The following is a 14,521-nucleotide window of genomic DNA, read 5'->3' on the forward strand; positions in this document are numbered from 1 at the left end:
CTTTCAGAAAATCATAAGTAGACTGTTGATTCTATGCATTTATAGACTTTATTCTTTTTTTATTTTATTCTTAACTCAATAACATACTTAAGAGAAGATAGAAATTCCTACTTTTGTTCTTGTATTCAAGAATTACTTTATAAAATTTTATTCTGCATAAAAATTCGCAGTCTAATCATAAGATCTTTGTTCAAGGAAGATAATAAAGGCACTATTATTGTCATTATTATTGTACAAAAAAGTTAAGTTAAATGTTCAACAAAATTTCTCTATTGACTGAATTTCCCAAGTAATGACACATTTCTACTCTAAAAAACAACAGATTCGAAAACTGGGCAAACAGGACGTAGCGTACCACGGTAGCTGTTGTTGTGCACGCATGATAGCAACCGTAGGTGATGCAAATGAAATTTTGCATCGGAGGAGCGATTAACGTTACCGATAACGCACGTGGGCGATATTTGCTCGTTCATGGAAGTAAAAGTCTGAAAACATTGCAACTACTATATATAAGCACAACGTTAAGATGCCGGTTGGTGCATGGGTGTCATCACGATGCAGGTCTACCGGGACCTATTACTTTGCTCCGTTTTCATTCTTTCCGGTACGAAATCTTCTTCCCATGAAAGAACATTTTATTCTTTCATTCATTCTTGCTGTTTTGGAATAGTTCGTCAGTTGTTACGGTGATAAAAGTGTACAGCTGTGTGTGTGTGTGGTTTTTTTAAATCACCCGACAGTTTCTTTTAATATTAAAAACAGCATGTGGTCGCGATAAAAGTTGAATATTTGGCTGATCTGGTGCACTAGTGATTTTCGAACAACACGCGACTGTTTTTTTGTTTTTACAACAAAATCAAGTTATTAAATATCTTTAACAAGTAGTTTTCTTAAAAAGTTCTGATCCAAGCAAATTTCGGGAAATTATTTTTGAAGTTTTTTAATGTATTCTGTTAATTTTAGTTTTAGCTAAGAATGGAGGGAAGCAGTGCGGGATCAGAGCTGGTTATATACCCGGGATCAGTGGTATGGCATTCATTAATAAGACAAATTGTCTTAACGACGTATTACTCGATAATTCGCGTTTGTCGACTGCCCTCGAGTGTGCCCGTACCTGCCGTGCCGGACAGAAACCGAGGACCTGTTATTACAAATTTGTGATCGAACGTTATCCTGTTAACGGCCAGTAAGCGACAAATTTTATACTCTTATGACATGATTTTTTTAACATTTGTTTGGAACTCACTGCATCGAACAGTTCAATAAAATGTAATGGAATTTTCATATCAGTTGGAACCTGATGCAATTCTTGATAAGATAAATGTGATTCTATTTGACTTCGTTTCTGTATAAGTTACTTCATAGAAATCTGTATTTACATAAACTTCTTCAGTCTACGTACGCAACAAGTCTTAACAACCATCAAGAATTATCATGACAGCAATTGTCTACGAATAAAAATTTTATCCAGATAAACATTTTTGAACGACGAAAGATACAAAACTGACACGACATTAAATATATATGTAGTTTTCTCTTTTTCATATTTATGATCTTAAAGAACAAAACTTAATATATTTTCTACTTTTGAATTTTGCTTTTGATTATTGCATAGTTTCGAATATTTCTTCATTCGGGTATTATTAATTAAAGAAATTTTGTAACTATTAAAATCGAATTTTAAATCTCAATAATATTAATGAACATCTGGCGCATGAAAACTAGATTTTTTAAAATCTATATCTTTGAAAAAGGTATAGTATTCAATTTGAAAAATTGGAAAAATTGTATTAATTAAATTCAAAAGGAACAAATACAGACTTCACCAGTGAACGACCAATATTAAGTAAATGAACATTTCTAACCAGTGGTGCAAAAATTGCTTAAATATGAAACAAGGAATTCAATAAAAATCAATATTTAATCATTTATTTCTTTTAACACCTTAATTTATTCGTTTCTATATATGGTGTTCATTTACTGGTGAATCCACTCTACATAGTTTCGGTAAATATTCGAAAAGGCACAATTGTGAGTAATAATGTTCACATAGGGCATGTAATCTTTGCACTCCCAACATCACCAACACTATCTGCGCCAATTGTCAATGCGTGCCTGGTGACGGTGTGGAACGAATGGCGTTAACAGTGAACAGAATGATACCGGGACCAAGTATACAAGTCTGTCTGGGCGATTACATTGTGATCGATGTTCTAAATATGGTAAAAGAAGACGCGATGACGATCCACTGGCATGGAGTGTACCAAAAGGGATCGCAATATTACGACGGTGTTCCGAACTTAACGCAGTGTCCAATAGTCTTTAAAAATACCTTCAGGTAAGCAATTACATAATCACGCGTTGCGATTTAAATCACGTTTAAAAATCATTTTTTTTTCCCGCAGGTATCAGTTTTACGGGAATAATGGCGGCACGCATTTCTGGCACGCGCACACAGGACTGCAAAAGACGGATGGCATTTTCGGTAGTCTTGTCATACGCGAGCCATCGAAGGACGAACCGAACGCCCACCTGTATAATTTCGATCTAGCGAATCACCTGATTGTGATAAACGACTGGATGGTTGAACTGGCTTCATCTCGATTTCCTGGTCGCCGAATTTCTGGTGTAATCGGTCAGAGTCCCGATTCACTTTTGATCAATGGAAAGGGAAGGTACACAGTGAGTATTAGTTTTTAATAACATTATTATACACGTGATAATTGTCTCCATGAAATAATTGCGATTGGTAAAATGAATTATTACTGCCTGTTGCAATTCGTGATTATTTTCGTTGCCGCTCGAATATGAATATAAAACGCAAAGCTTGATAAAAATTGTCACAGGCTAATATAGGGTATTTTCTAACACATGGTATCCATTTCAGTGGTGGACATGAAAACAATGAAAAGTGTTCATATAAACGTGTGCCCTATTTGACCTTGCGATAAAGAATCGTCGCCACTGGATTTAGGTGAAATGTTTGATGATTCATTTGGTACGGCAGGGTTCGCTTGATAAACGAAGTTCCCAAAATTAAAGGCATTAATAATCTGCCATTTTTTGCTGTGAATTCATATCCATTACTATTTATAATATACAACAGATTAATGAATTATGAAATGCTTTTACCAAGAGGATGAACTGTACTGACTCATAGAGCAGAATTATTGGAGTACAAAAATGGCTATAACTTGGGAACAAGGTCAAATAGGTGACATATTTAATGTGCACTATTTTGAAGTTAGCCCAACATATTAGGAAATACCTTATGTAGATAGTTAGTAATCATGTTGTTGAAGGATAAATAGATAACGAAGCACCCAAGAAAAATTGATTGCAACTGATTTAAATAGGATTCTAATGGCACTACGACGGATACACCATTGGAGGTGATCACCGTGGACGCTAAACAACGCTATCGGTTCCGTTTAGTGAACACTTTCAGCACCACCTGCGCCGGAGAGTTTTCAATCGAGGGTCACAATCTCACTGTTATCGCAACGGACGGCCAGCCGATCAAACCTGTCGTAGTAGAATCAATCATTTCGTTTTCCGGTACGACTCACACTTCCGTTCACAAGTATTTAGACAATTGACGAGTACAAAGTAAACGTAATGAGCATTAAAAAATTGTTGAATAAATGAAATAATTATTGTCTAAGGCAGAGCTGCGTAACTGATTGCTTACGAGTAGCAGCGGCTCGAATTTCCCGTCCTGGGTTCCCCCACTATGGTCTTCAGATTGACTCGATCAAGTAATGGCGGAAAGACTATTGGTGGGCACACTCGAGCGAGTCAATCTGAGGTCCATAGTGGGGGATAAACAAGGAGGGGAAGTTCGAGCCGCTGCTGCTCGTGAGCAATCAGTTGCGCAACTCTAGTTTAAGTGACGTTAACCCGCTCACTGCATCTTTTTGGTATCTTGTACAACAAATTTTTTTCACATACTCAAGAACCTGAGACCAATACTCATTTTTAAGACTATTAAAAACATTTTTTTTTAACGATACATAACAATCTAGCAGTCACAGTGGCACCATTTTTCCGATCGACAAGAAGTATTAGGCGTCTACTGTAGTAGACAAATGCAGTTAGCGGGTTAAAGCTCGATGGACAACACTTGTGCTACTATAAAAAACTAAAAGTAGCTTAAAATATATAAATTTTATGAAGTATCACATTTCCTTCAAACGGACCAAGTATCTCAAAACTTACGAACGGCAGTGTATATGCAATAATTTCTGAACAATTCTTACGATTCTCCAATGTTATCCAGAATAAACATGTAGTACAAAATTGTATAGGAGAACGATACGACTTCGTCGTAAATACCAATCAAAAGCCTGGTGCCTATTGGATACAGCTCAGGGGGATGTTGGAGTGTGCAACTGAGAAAATGCAACAATTGGCAATATTGCAATACACAAATACGTCGTCTACACCAACAACGCCAAAGCCACAGTACGATATTGCACTCCCCCGAAGTGTTGTAAGTAATTAATTGGATAGCTGAAACTGTGATTTATGTCATGACAAGTTTTTTCCTTAAACTCCTAGGTTCTCAATCCAGTGATTGCAAATTGCACTGTACAGCGTCCAGATGCAGTATGCATCAGTGACTTGAGGAACGCGAGAGAAGTGCATAAGGATATTTTAAAATCCAAACCAGATATGAAACTGTTTATGTCGATAGGTTTTGTCCTGTACGCGCAGGAAGATATTTTCAAGCCTAACACGTACAAAACGTTTTTAGGTAAGACGATGCCCCGATTCGGATACTCGAATCGTTCAGAATATCATGATATTTGCAGACTACATATGTTGTTTAATATTCTTTCTAACTCGCGAAACAGTTCCCACCTCGGACCTGTCGGTTGTTGACACGATTGGGAATATAAGTTTCGAATTTCCGCCCGTGCCACCGATTTCGCAGCTGAAGGATCTGCCTAAAGATCAATTCTGCGACGCCGAGAATTTACCACAAAATTGTAACGCGTCATTTTGCATGTGTACGCATTTGGTTAAGATTCCGTTAAACGCCGTTGTCGAAGTTTTACTTGTCGACGAGTGTAAGTATTACGGGAGTATCTACAGGTATATTCCATTATGTCTGAAAAATGTGATATTCATTTCTAACGAAAACAATGGTCTATATTACCTAGTGCAATAAAATATCCATAGTTGGTGTCCAATGTATTATCCCTTTTTTTAACGAACTATTAGGTCCTAAACACTATTTGGGCATAAAAATGTTTGTAAACAGTTATTTTTTAGGCACAGGGTATTTGTTATGTCAGAAATGGAGAATTTCAGAATTTTACCGTTAAACGTATCTCTTCTATTTCGTATTAAAAGAATGAACAATACACAAGTAATCACGATTATTTTAATTGCAGTTCGGGTACCGAACGTAGATCATCCATTTCATTTGCATGGATATTCGTTCAACGTGATAAGCATGGGGCAACCTTTTGGTCCGCTCATAAACGCGACTGGTTTAATGACCGTTGATGCTCTGAAAGAAATGGACAGGAACAACCAGATAAAGAGAAACTTTGATTCTCCTGTTGGCAAGGATACTGTTCAAGTGCCGAATAATGGATACGTGATATTTAGATTCCGTGCGAGTAATCCAGGTACGGTTGAACTACTTGTATTCGCTATATGGCAGACATTATACAGGGTGAACCATGAAACGTGATTAGTTTAGATTATTCTACTGCTAGCTGTTAGATCGCAATTTGTTTTGCATGAATAATCATCAGTGCAGACGCCATAAATAGAAGTAAACAGTCGTTTCTTAACCGTTTACGCGAGTGTATTGCAGCCGATGGACACCATTGTGAACATCGTTTTAATTAACCCCTTGAAATACTATTCTGCTGGCATTAATATTTAGCATTTCAGAGAAAATGTACAGTTGCAAATAGTACAGATTTCCTTCTGTTTCTGGGAAACTAGTAACACTAAAGTGATTTTGAAGATTGTGGACGTCAAGAAAATCGTAAGGCAAGAGGTTAAGGTTCACCTTAGGATTTTTGTTTTTTTGGTTTAGAAGACAAAAAATTATTTGTTATGATGCTTGCCGAATTCGTCTCAGTATCTATCATACTAAAGGAGGGGCGCGAAAAAATTTATCTACAAAAAACTGATGGTGACCTTGAAAACTGTGGAAAAAAAGGTCGACAAAAAATTTGGTACAATCATCTTAAAGCTCTCCTTGAATCGTGTTATATTAGCCAACAAAATTTTCGATCTAACAGCAAGCAGTAGAATAATCAAAGTTGATCATTTTTGTTTTGTGGTTCACCCTGTATACTAAGTCATTTTTCATTATTGTGTTTGTCACGAGAAATTAATCTTTTCGTATGATCAAGGTTACTGGCTATTCCACTGTCACGTGGCTTACCATCAGCTGGTTGGTATGAATATGATCTTCAAGGTAGGAAAGGACAAGGATTTACCGAAGGTTCCAAAGAATTTCCCGACGTGTGGCGATTTCATGCCAAAGATTCGTGTCAAGAACAAGAACAGTCACTGCCGTTCGAAAAAGAAGCAAACGTATTTTTAACAGTATCGTTGGCACCGTTTTGTGGTATTAAAAAATACTTCACTTCCCTATAAGGCTTTCGCTACCACACCAAAAGTAATAATGCGATAGCGAAAACATCTTGTGTGATGTATACATCTAAGTTTCACGGAGACGATGTTTCGACTGAATCGTAAATTATTCAAATGAACATATAACTTTGTTACTTGAAGTGTTTCTTAAAATAAAACATACTTTGCGGATCGACAATTCGTTTGTTAAAGTCGCAACGTTGTAGATAGCTGGGAGATGTCGAGAACGCCTTAAAAATGGAATTCTACTGTAACATAATAATACATATATTTAATTTATAAATATTGAAGCTGTAAAGAAATTAATACAAACTGAAAGTCAACTTGAAAAAGTACCACTGTGTTTTAGGGTTTAACTCACCGGTTAAGAATATTATAAACAGCTAATTGTCAGGTAAGTTGAGTAGGTTAACACTGGAGAGACAAGTGTAATAGGTCAGCCATCGTTAAACAAACAGTACAAGTGTGTAGCCCCTATTGCTAATTGTGTCTAAACAAATAGTTTAGGGTCGTAATGTGGAGATAAGTTGAATATAGTGATTATAGTCAGACAAGCAAAATAGTAGGATTTATACAAGATAGACATTTTACAGATCATTCTAGACCCACAAGACTCGATACCAAACATCCTGGATTCAACAGATCAGATAGAGGATACTTTGTAAAGTATTTTGTTGCAGCCAGTAACCCGTTTTTTTCTGTACTTTTATACATAAATAAGATACTTGAAGAAATTTAGTTATTAATCATTTTGGACATCACAATTTTATTCATATTACTGATTTCATTATTCACAAAAGTTACATGATATAGAGGGACCTTGACATACCAGAAATAATTTTGTTATAAATCGAGAATGAATTAAGAATTCATAATATATTTCAGATATTATACGTAAAATATCTCACGAATTATTAATCTTTTTCACCTAATACCTTAATATTTTGTTACGCAGAAGAATCCATTTACATGAAAATAATATTTTTACACCCTATATATTGCTACGTCGCGCATATGAACGGGCGACTGGTGGAGAAAGCGCGCGGGTAATTGACGCTCGTTAATTGATCCGTTCCTGAAAATTTTGCCCCCTACAGGCCCGAGATAATCAATTATCGAGCGTCTACTATATTAACAAAAGTTTTGTTAAATTAAAACTAATTAAATTTCAGATATATATTTCACATCGTTGTCTCTATTTAAACTCAAACATAAAGTAATGTATTAATTAAAAAACACATCGATAAAAAATAAATATGTACATTGCTTTCTATATTGATTTCTTGTAAAGCTATCGAATTTTTTAGATGAAATTCTAATGATGTATAGAGAAGTAGTATTCAACTAGTAATTTTCGTAAAACACAAATAGAAATACAAAAAAATAAAAAACGATTTTCACCGTTCTGATTACTACAATTTTATGAAATACAACGTTAAAATGAAAAATTACCGTAACATTTTTTTAGTCTCTAAAAATCTAATATACATCCAACGTTTACATCACGACAAAGAGAACTGATGTGAAACAACAACAATCTACTACGAGCGATATTTTCTGATATACTTTGGACTAAATGCTTGGTTGTTGTAGTTTTTGGCGTAGTTTCGTTTTCATTATTCTCGGCGGTCTGCGTAGTTACAGATGTCTTCAAAATTGTGGTCGTTTCTGTTTGCGTTCCGATCGATCGAGTTTCACACGATTTTGAATGCATTGTCGTTTGCGGAACGGATTGTCTGCGATTATTCAACGAGTCAGAATTTCTCTTTTTGCTGTGACTTCTCCGGTATCTGTCGCATAGACACGTGTGGTTTGTTGTGTGTATAACACCGCATAGTTTGCAGCGATTTTGATTCCGGTAAACAGTTTCCCACCATTCAACATTTTTAGATTCGGACATTTTTAAAACTAAAACAATTTCAAGGATACTGTGCTTCAAAAAAACATTAATACCAAAATTAAAATTAATAATATTTATATATTCGATATTTTACACGATTTACTATTTTATTCAATTAATTTTTCATTCTATCCAATTGTTTCTTATAATTGTCTTTATTTCCTTAATTGTTGAAGATCGATTGTTGTCCTTTTCACTTCAGATTTAATGTTGTGAGTCACAACTTGTGTCTGCCCAATGCAATGGGTTAGAATTATCGTCAGAACTACTAACAAACTTAACCGTACGTGTTTTGCGTATCATCAAAAAATAACGTTTGTAGTGTTTATGCTCACTCACCGTCTTTACCCTTGACCTTAACTTCGTCCTAACACTACATCAGAATCAATCAGAATGCACCGTGTGCTGCCGTGTGCCGAGTACACGTGGTGTTTGTTACAGCAGTCACGAGTCCCAGATGAAAATTTGCAGCTCGAATCGAACACCATCTATGATGCAGTTGGTGTACGACATACACCCTTATAATTCTCGGTGGATAACTCGAAATTGTCCCGTTACACGATTTGCTGTAAAAATCAACCCCTGTGGCATCCCCCACCTAATTAACATTTTACGTGACAGGAATCCACATTACACACAATTCAATGATAATACTGAAACATTTAACTTTTCTTATTAACGGTAAATTAATGTTGATTTAAAAATCCACCTAATTAACATTTTACGTGACAGGAATCCACATTACACACATTCAATGATAATACTGAAACATTTAACTTTTCTTATTAACGGTAAATTAATGTTGATTTAAAAATCTAACATATTAATATTTTATTTATCTTTCCGTCGTTTTCTGCATTATTGATTCTTTGTCTATGTTAATTTCGTTCAAGCAATTTGACGGTTAGAGGATATGCTCAACAAGGGTTTTCCCAGAATTTAATAATACATTGTTGACACGGCAACCCTACCGTTTATACCGTGTAAAGTTAATCTCCGTTTCGAAAATAACATCTATGGCACACCGAGATTTTCTATGCAACTCTTTAGCATGAAAGCCGGAATGTTAGTTACCCACCCGATAGCAACGTAATTCGACACATTGTTGCATCGACGCAGCTCACATGGCTCTTGTGAATTAGAATTCGAGCGAGTAAGAGACACTAACAAATGTTTGCAACCTGGAATACTCGCTTTGTGTATGGCTAAGGTGTCACACTGTGGCTATCTATTTAACTAAGTTGCAAGGTTGACACGTATCGATTAGAATTTTTGCAATTGTAACAAATAGTTTCTCGAAAACGAGGGTGAGGTGCTTCTTACTACTTTCAAAAAATTCATCAAAAAACTCAAGATACAATTTGTAAATTCTTCTCATAAGTGTCGAAACGACCGCGATTCCAAAGAAGGAGATGCTCTCTCTTTTTAAATCACGAGTTTTGAAAGTATGCTCTTTTTATCAATGGGTTGTATTTAGCACGAAATTTTGTTTCAGAACGTTAGAAAGGTAAAAAAAAAACATATTGATTTGTAACTATAAGATTGCTCAGTTTTACGAGTCTCGTCAAGTTATTATCGATTCCACGTGTCAATCAACGAGACTATCGATCTCTTCTGTGCATTGATAAATTATGTCCTTTGTTATGAGTTGATATACAGATGGTATACGTAGCTACACGTAGCACTGATATCGGACTGTGAGCTGAGGGCACGTTAAGTAACATCATTATTCGCTGCAAACGTGGTTCATTTTCTTGTTGTAATGATCACGTAATTCAGTTTCACGAGGATATCGTACATACGAGTGGTAGATCCGTTTTCGTTCTCCATTTATATGTCGTTTATGTTTATGGCTGCATATAACATATTGAATAATATTATCCAATTTTCGAATGACCTATTTATTAGTTGAGATAATGTAACATTGATATTATTAACAAAACACAAGGATTTCGTTTTCCTAATAATTTAACATTTCAAATAAATTATTGTGAATATTCCAAGTGTTACTTAATCATAGTGACAAATTGTATAGATCGGTAATGTGTATTATTATAATTAATCGAAATACTATGCATAATTCCACGATTAAAATTACATTTCGATTAAGAATATTGAAATAACTAAAAAGAACTGGACATTTATATAATAGTTAAAAAAGTAATTATATAGTAGGAAACGTGCAACCTTTCATAGGTTCTAGGTTCATTGTATTTGCAAAAATATTCACGCAACATTGGCAGTTTGATAATTTTCATTCACGTGTATTAAGTACAGTTTTTACAGGGTATAATTTCAAGGGAAAATTACACATGGAATTTATTGTTCAATGTTTTTTCTGTTGAAAAAAAGTTATTATAACACAAGTTAGTACATATATCTGAAAAGGTTAAAGTTCTATGTTTATAAGATGTTTATTTGTTGAACTAAGAAAATTTGTACTTTTTCAATGAGTTCGATGTGTCTGCATAGTCTATATGTGAAATTTCAGGAAGAATTTTAAGAACAAAGCATCGACGCTCATAAGAGAATTAATTAAGTGAAACAAACCAGAAATTCCAGATATTAAACTTCTTTTCTCTCGAGGTTTCCGCGATGAAGAAAGACCGTGTATAAAATAGAGAAAGCTTCCTTGGGAAACTTTATCCCAAGGATAAAAAAGTGTAACAGTTTCTCTATGCTTTCAAGTTGGATATGCACAAGGTTCCTTCGTCCCATATAATGCTTTCCCCTACAAACACGATTGTCGGCGTCGCCGCTTTTCTCCTCTCTTTGCAAGCTGTGAACCCTACTACCCACACAATCCGATTTACTTTAATAAGTAAGCTGTAGCCGAAATGGTTATTATCATAAAATGAGAAATTAAAAGAGGTTAGGTGCATAATGTACTACACAGTAGACAATGAAGATGTGTTTCTAAAAAAAATCTGATGTTTCTCAACCACGCTTTAAAAACAACATGAATTACTATACATATAATGACAACTATAATAATATAATTATAATAATTAAAGAATTAAGTCCTATTCCAACGACTATGGTATAATGGATATATGAAAGAATGACTGCGTGAAACGACACCGATGACTCTGTTATGTTATGTCGCGGTTGTTTGTTATATTTATGTTGTGGCGGCAGATAAGACATGGTGTGCGATAAATTTTCATAACAAAACATCGATAAATCTATCTAAATATCTAATAAACGATTTCGGGTTCGGTAAACAGATTATAGGATACTTTTCCACTTTAAGAAGTACCAGTCAAAATGACTGGTATTGGTATAAGTAGCCATGATACAAAATTATTTTGATTCTGAATAAATAAAAAAAAAATAAAATTCATTATATTACACCTTTAAATTTTAATTAATTTTTTTTTTTCATTATATTACACCTTAAAAAAAATATAACATGAAACATTTTGACATAATGTAAACATCAATGTAACATTTTGACTGGTGTGGTAGTTCTAGTGTTAATATCTTTGTGAAGTTAAAAATACAATAAAAATCGCGTTAAATTTCATTTAAATTTATTCAATATCTCTCACTCAAAATAGTTACTTTTGTATTCTGTAATTTTTGGCTGCTCTTCTAGAGATACTTAAATTATCCGTGATGATAAAATAACATTAAACCACAATATCAACTTAAATGTGACGGCCATTACTATTGTATACATCTGATATTTTCTTGAGAAATCTTACAATTCAATAGCTAATGGTTACACGCATACATGTGATACCATAGAAGTTTCACAGAACACGGAACTTGTATCAAATAACATACTTTAGATACGGAGCGGGGATGCATATTTTGTCCAATATACAGTGTGTCTGAGTAAACTGAGAACGGTGAAATATTTCGTAAACGAGTGAAGATACGAACAAAATTATTTCCAAAAAAAGTTGTATGGTACAAAGGAGGATATAATATAGTGTATTACATACAGTGGTGGAGGAAATTTCAAGGTTAATTTAAGTGTTTTAATTGGAATGCCATACTGTTAGATGACCAACCTATTTACTCTGATTCATTCTATGAATAACTACGACCGCACTGCTCTGTCCTAAATAATTTATGTATCACGAACTCTTAGTTAATCATCCTGTACTAAGGTCCACAATTATCTTCTCCATACCACAGAGTAGTATTATAGGAGAGTAGTATAGAGTAGTATAGGACACTCGTGAGGTGATTTGAAACAAGTTTTTCCTTAGCAAAAATGTTATCCGAAGCTTTGTTAACGAGATATTAACGAAAAACCCCGACCAATCAGAGAGCGAGTCTGCTGGCCGAGCTCCCTCGGTAATGTTGCGTGTATCGGTGGTAGTTCTAGTATATACCAAGAATTTCTAGGTAACATTATTTCATTAACATTTTCATGCAGTTCGCCTTGAGAACGATTTTAAGATACGTAGATAATATAATTAGAATATTCGTAACATTACTTTATCATCCCTCCGGTTATCCTGTTGCGAAAGTGGGTAGCTCTTCAGTTAATCCGCTGGAGATGCAACTAAATGTTTTATTCCAGTCCTCCAGCCGAATAATCCAAGGCACGAGTAGCGTATACGACGTATACTATACGTGCATCCTCGGGAACGTAGGTAGAAGGATAGGAATGAAAGGATAGAAATGAAACGGAAACAGTTTCGAGGAAATGATTCAGGGTCTAGGATAACATCAAAACAAACAGTGGCGGGAGAGTGTAGTTTTAGAAAATTCCTGGAAGTTCAGGTATACAGTTTCTTGCAGTCGAAGATTAATATTGGACGGCAACAGAAAGTTGGATTGAGTACTTTTAGAAATTAACAAATAATTCTCTTCAATATACTATAAGGAGACTTCAATTTGAAATATTTAGGTCTAAGAAGACTTCGATTTGTCTTGAATTTTACAATAACGATTTTGATCCATGATGAATATTTCAATCTGATTTTAATAAACATCAATATTATTCACGATACATATATGAGAAGAAGCGAGACATTATTTTGCTGGTATTGCTGTAGCAAATTTCTGTTTAAAATTGTGCACGATACACATTCTACAATACTGATCAGTGTGACTGGTGGACGTGATCTGCTTTACTGATGCTTGTTCATCGTTTCAATATATGTACGTACCATCACGCTTCCTGATATTGCCTCCACTCTTATTCGTTCATGTATTTCTGTGCTTCTGAATGTGTGATCTCAACCAGTTTTGATTCACTCGATTCAGTTTTGTATGGGTGCAGTCTTAAGAAGCTTTAACGAACAACGAAGATTGCGTGAATATCGTCTCTGAGATTTCAGTAAGGAAACGTTGTAAACTCTGTATATATTGTAACAAATAATTCTTCTCTGAATGGAGGTCGTTTGCGATGTGCAACCATCCAAATAGCCTAGATTTATACAACCGCGGTTCCATTACATCACTAAAACAGCGCGAGCTTTTTGCTCTTTCAACGATAATAATTAAATTCAGCAAAAATAAGTGTTAATCCCCTGATTTTTATATTTAATAAAAACCACCGGCACGGTTATCTCACGCGGATTAAACGGCAACGATAAAATGGCCACCAGATAAGCATTCGTTGATAAAGGTTAAATGTCGACCGGATACGGGGTCCGACCAACGCTCGATCGAAGTATCACAGGAAAAAACAAAGAACGACAGAAAGCAGGTTTAGCGAGAAAATCAATTTTTAATACTTTTCGTATATTATTGTGGGGTCTGAGTTCCCCCATGAACGTTTTAATAATATTTTATTTTTATTCAATAGTTACTTAAACAGATGCTGGTTTATTTCTGTGATTTCTAATCTATAAAAATGCAAAACAACTAGTTGTGTAATACGTAATAAGATTTGTGCGATAAGTAGACTGTGGATGTTTATGCAAATTCACAATTGTAAGCATGAATTTAAGATGATTGGGATTTTGTTTGCAAAGAAGCTGTAACTCTGTTTGCGGTCAACGTTTCAGGGTATATTTATACATATTTCAAGAA

At 34.8% G+C, this 14,521-nt stretch overlaps 1 protein-coding gene across 1 annotated transcript; it reads left to right on the forward strand.

Moving 5' to 3' along the window:
• Nucleotides 1-292: 292 nt before the first annotated feature.
• On the forward strand, nucleotides 293-6,909 carry LOC107185747 (laccase-5-like). Its single transcript, XM_015573504.1, has 10 exons — nucleotides 293-359; nucleotides 964-1,186; nucleotides 2,054-2,338; nucleotides 2,406-2,682; nucleotides 3,357-3,558; nucleotides 4,308-4,492; nucleotides 4,561-4,756; nucleotides 4,857-5,072; nucleotides 5,400-5,639; nucleotides 6,381-6,909. The coding sequence occupies exons 1-10, from the start codon at nucleotides 293-295 to the stop codon at nucleotides 6,572-6,574; spliced, it is 2,085 nt and encodes a 694-aa protein (XP_015428990.1). The 3' UTR covers nucleotides 6,575-6,909.
• Nucleotides 6,910-14,521: the final 7,612 nt, after the last annotated feature.

Source organism: Dufourea novaeangliae, unplaced genomic scaffold, assembly GCF_001272555.1.
Source record: "Dufourea novaeangliae isolate 0120121106 unplaced genomic scaffold, ASM127255v1 scaffold56, whole genome shotgun sequence".
In the NCBI taxonomy this organism is placed as follows: Eukaryota; Metazoa; Arthropoda; class Insecta; order Hymenoptera; family Halictidae; genus Dufourea; species Dufourea novaeangliae.

What these genes read in the sequence shown, in the direction of transcription:
- LOC107185747 (XM_015573504.1), top strand. Translation starts at nt 293, where the DNA reads ATGACACATTTCTACTCTAAAAAACAACAGATTCGAAAACTGGGCAAA. An exon ending in ATCAATCATTTCGTTTTCCG is followed by an intron (nt 3,559 to 4,307) that starts GTACGACTCACA and finishes AAAATTGTATAG; the next exon opens with GAGAACGATACGACTTCGTC. An exon ending in CACGTACAAAACGTTTTTAG is followed by an intron (nt 4,757 to 4,856) that starts GTAAGACGATGC and finishes CTCGCGAAACAG; the next exon opens with TTCCCACCTCGGACCTGTCG.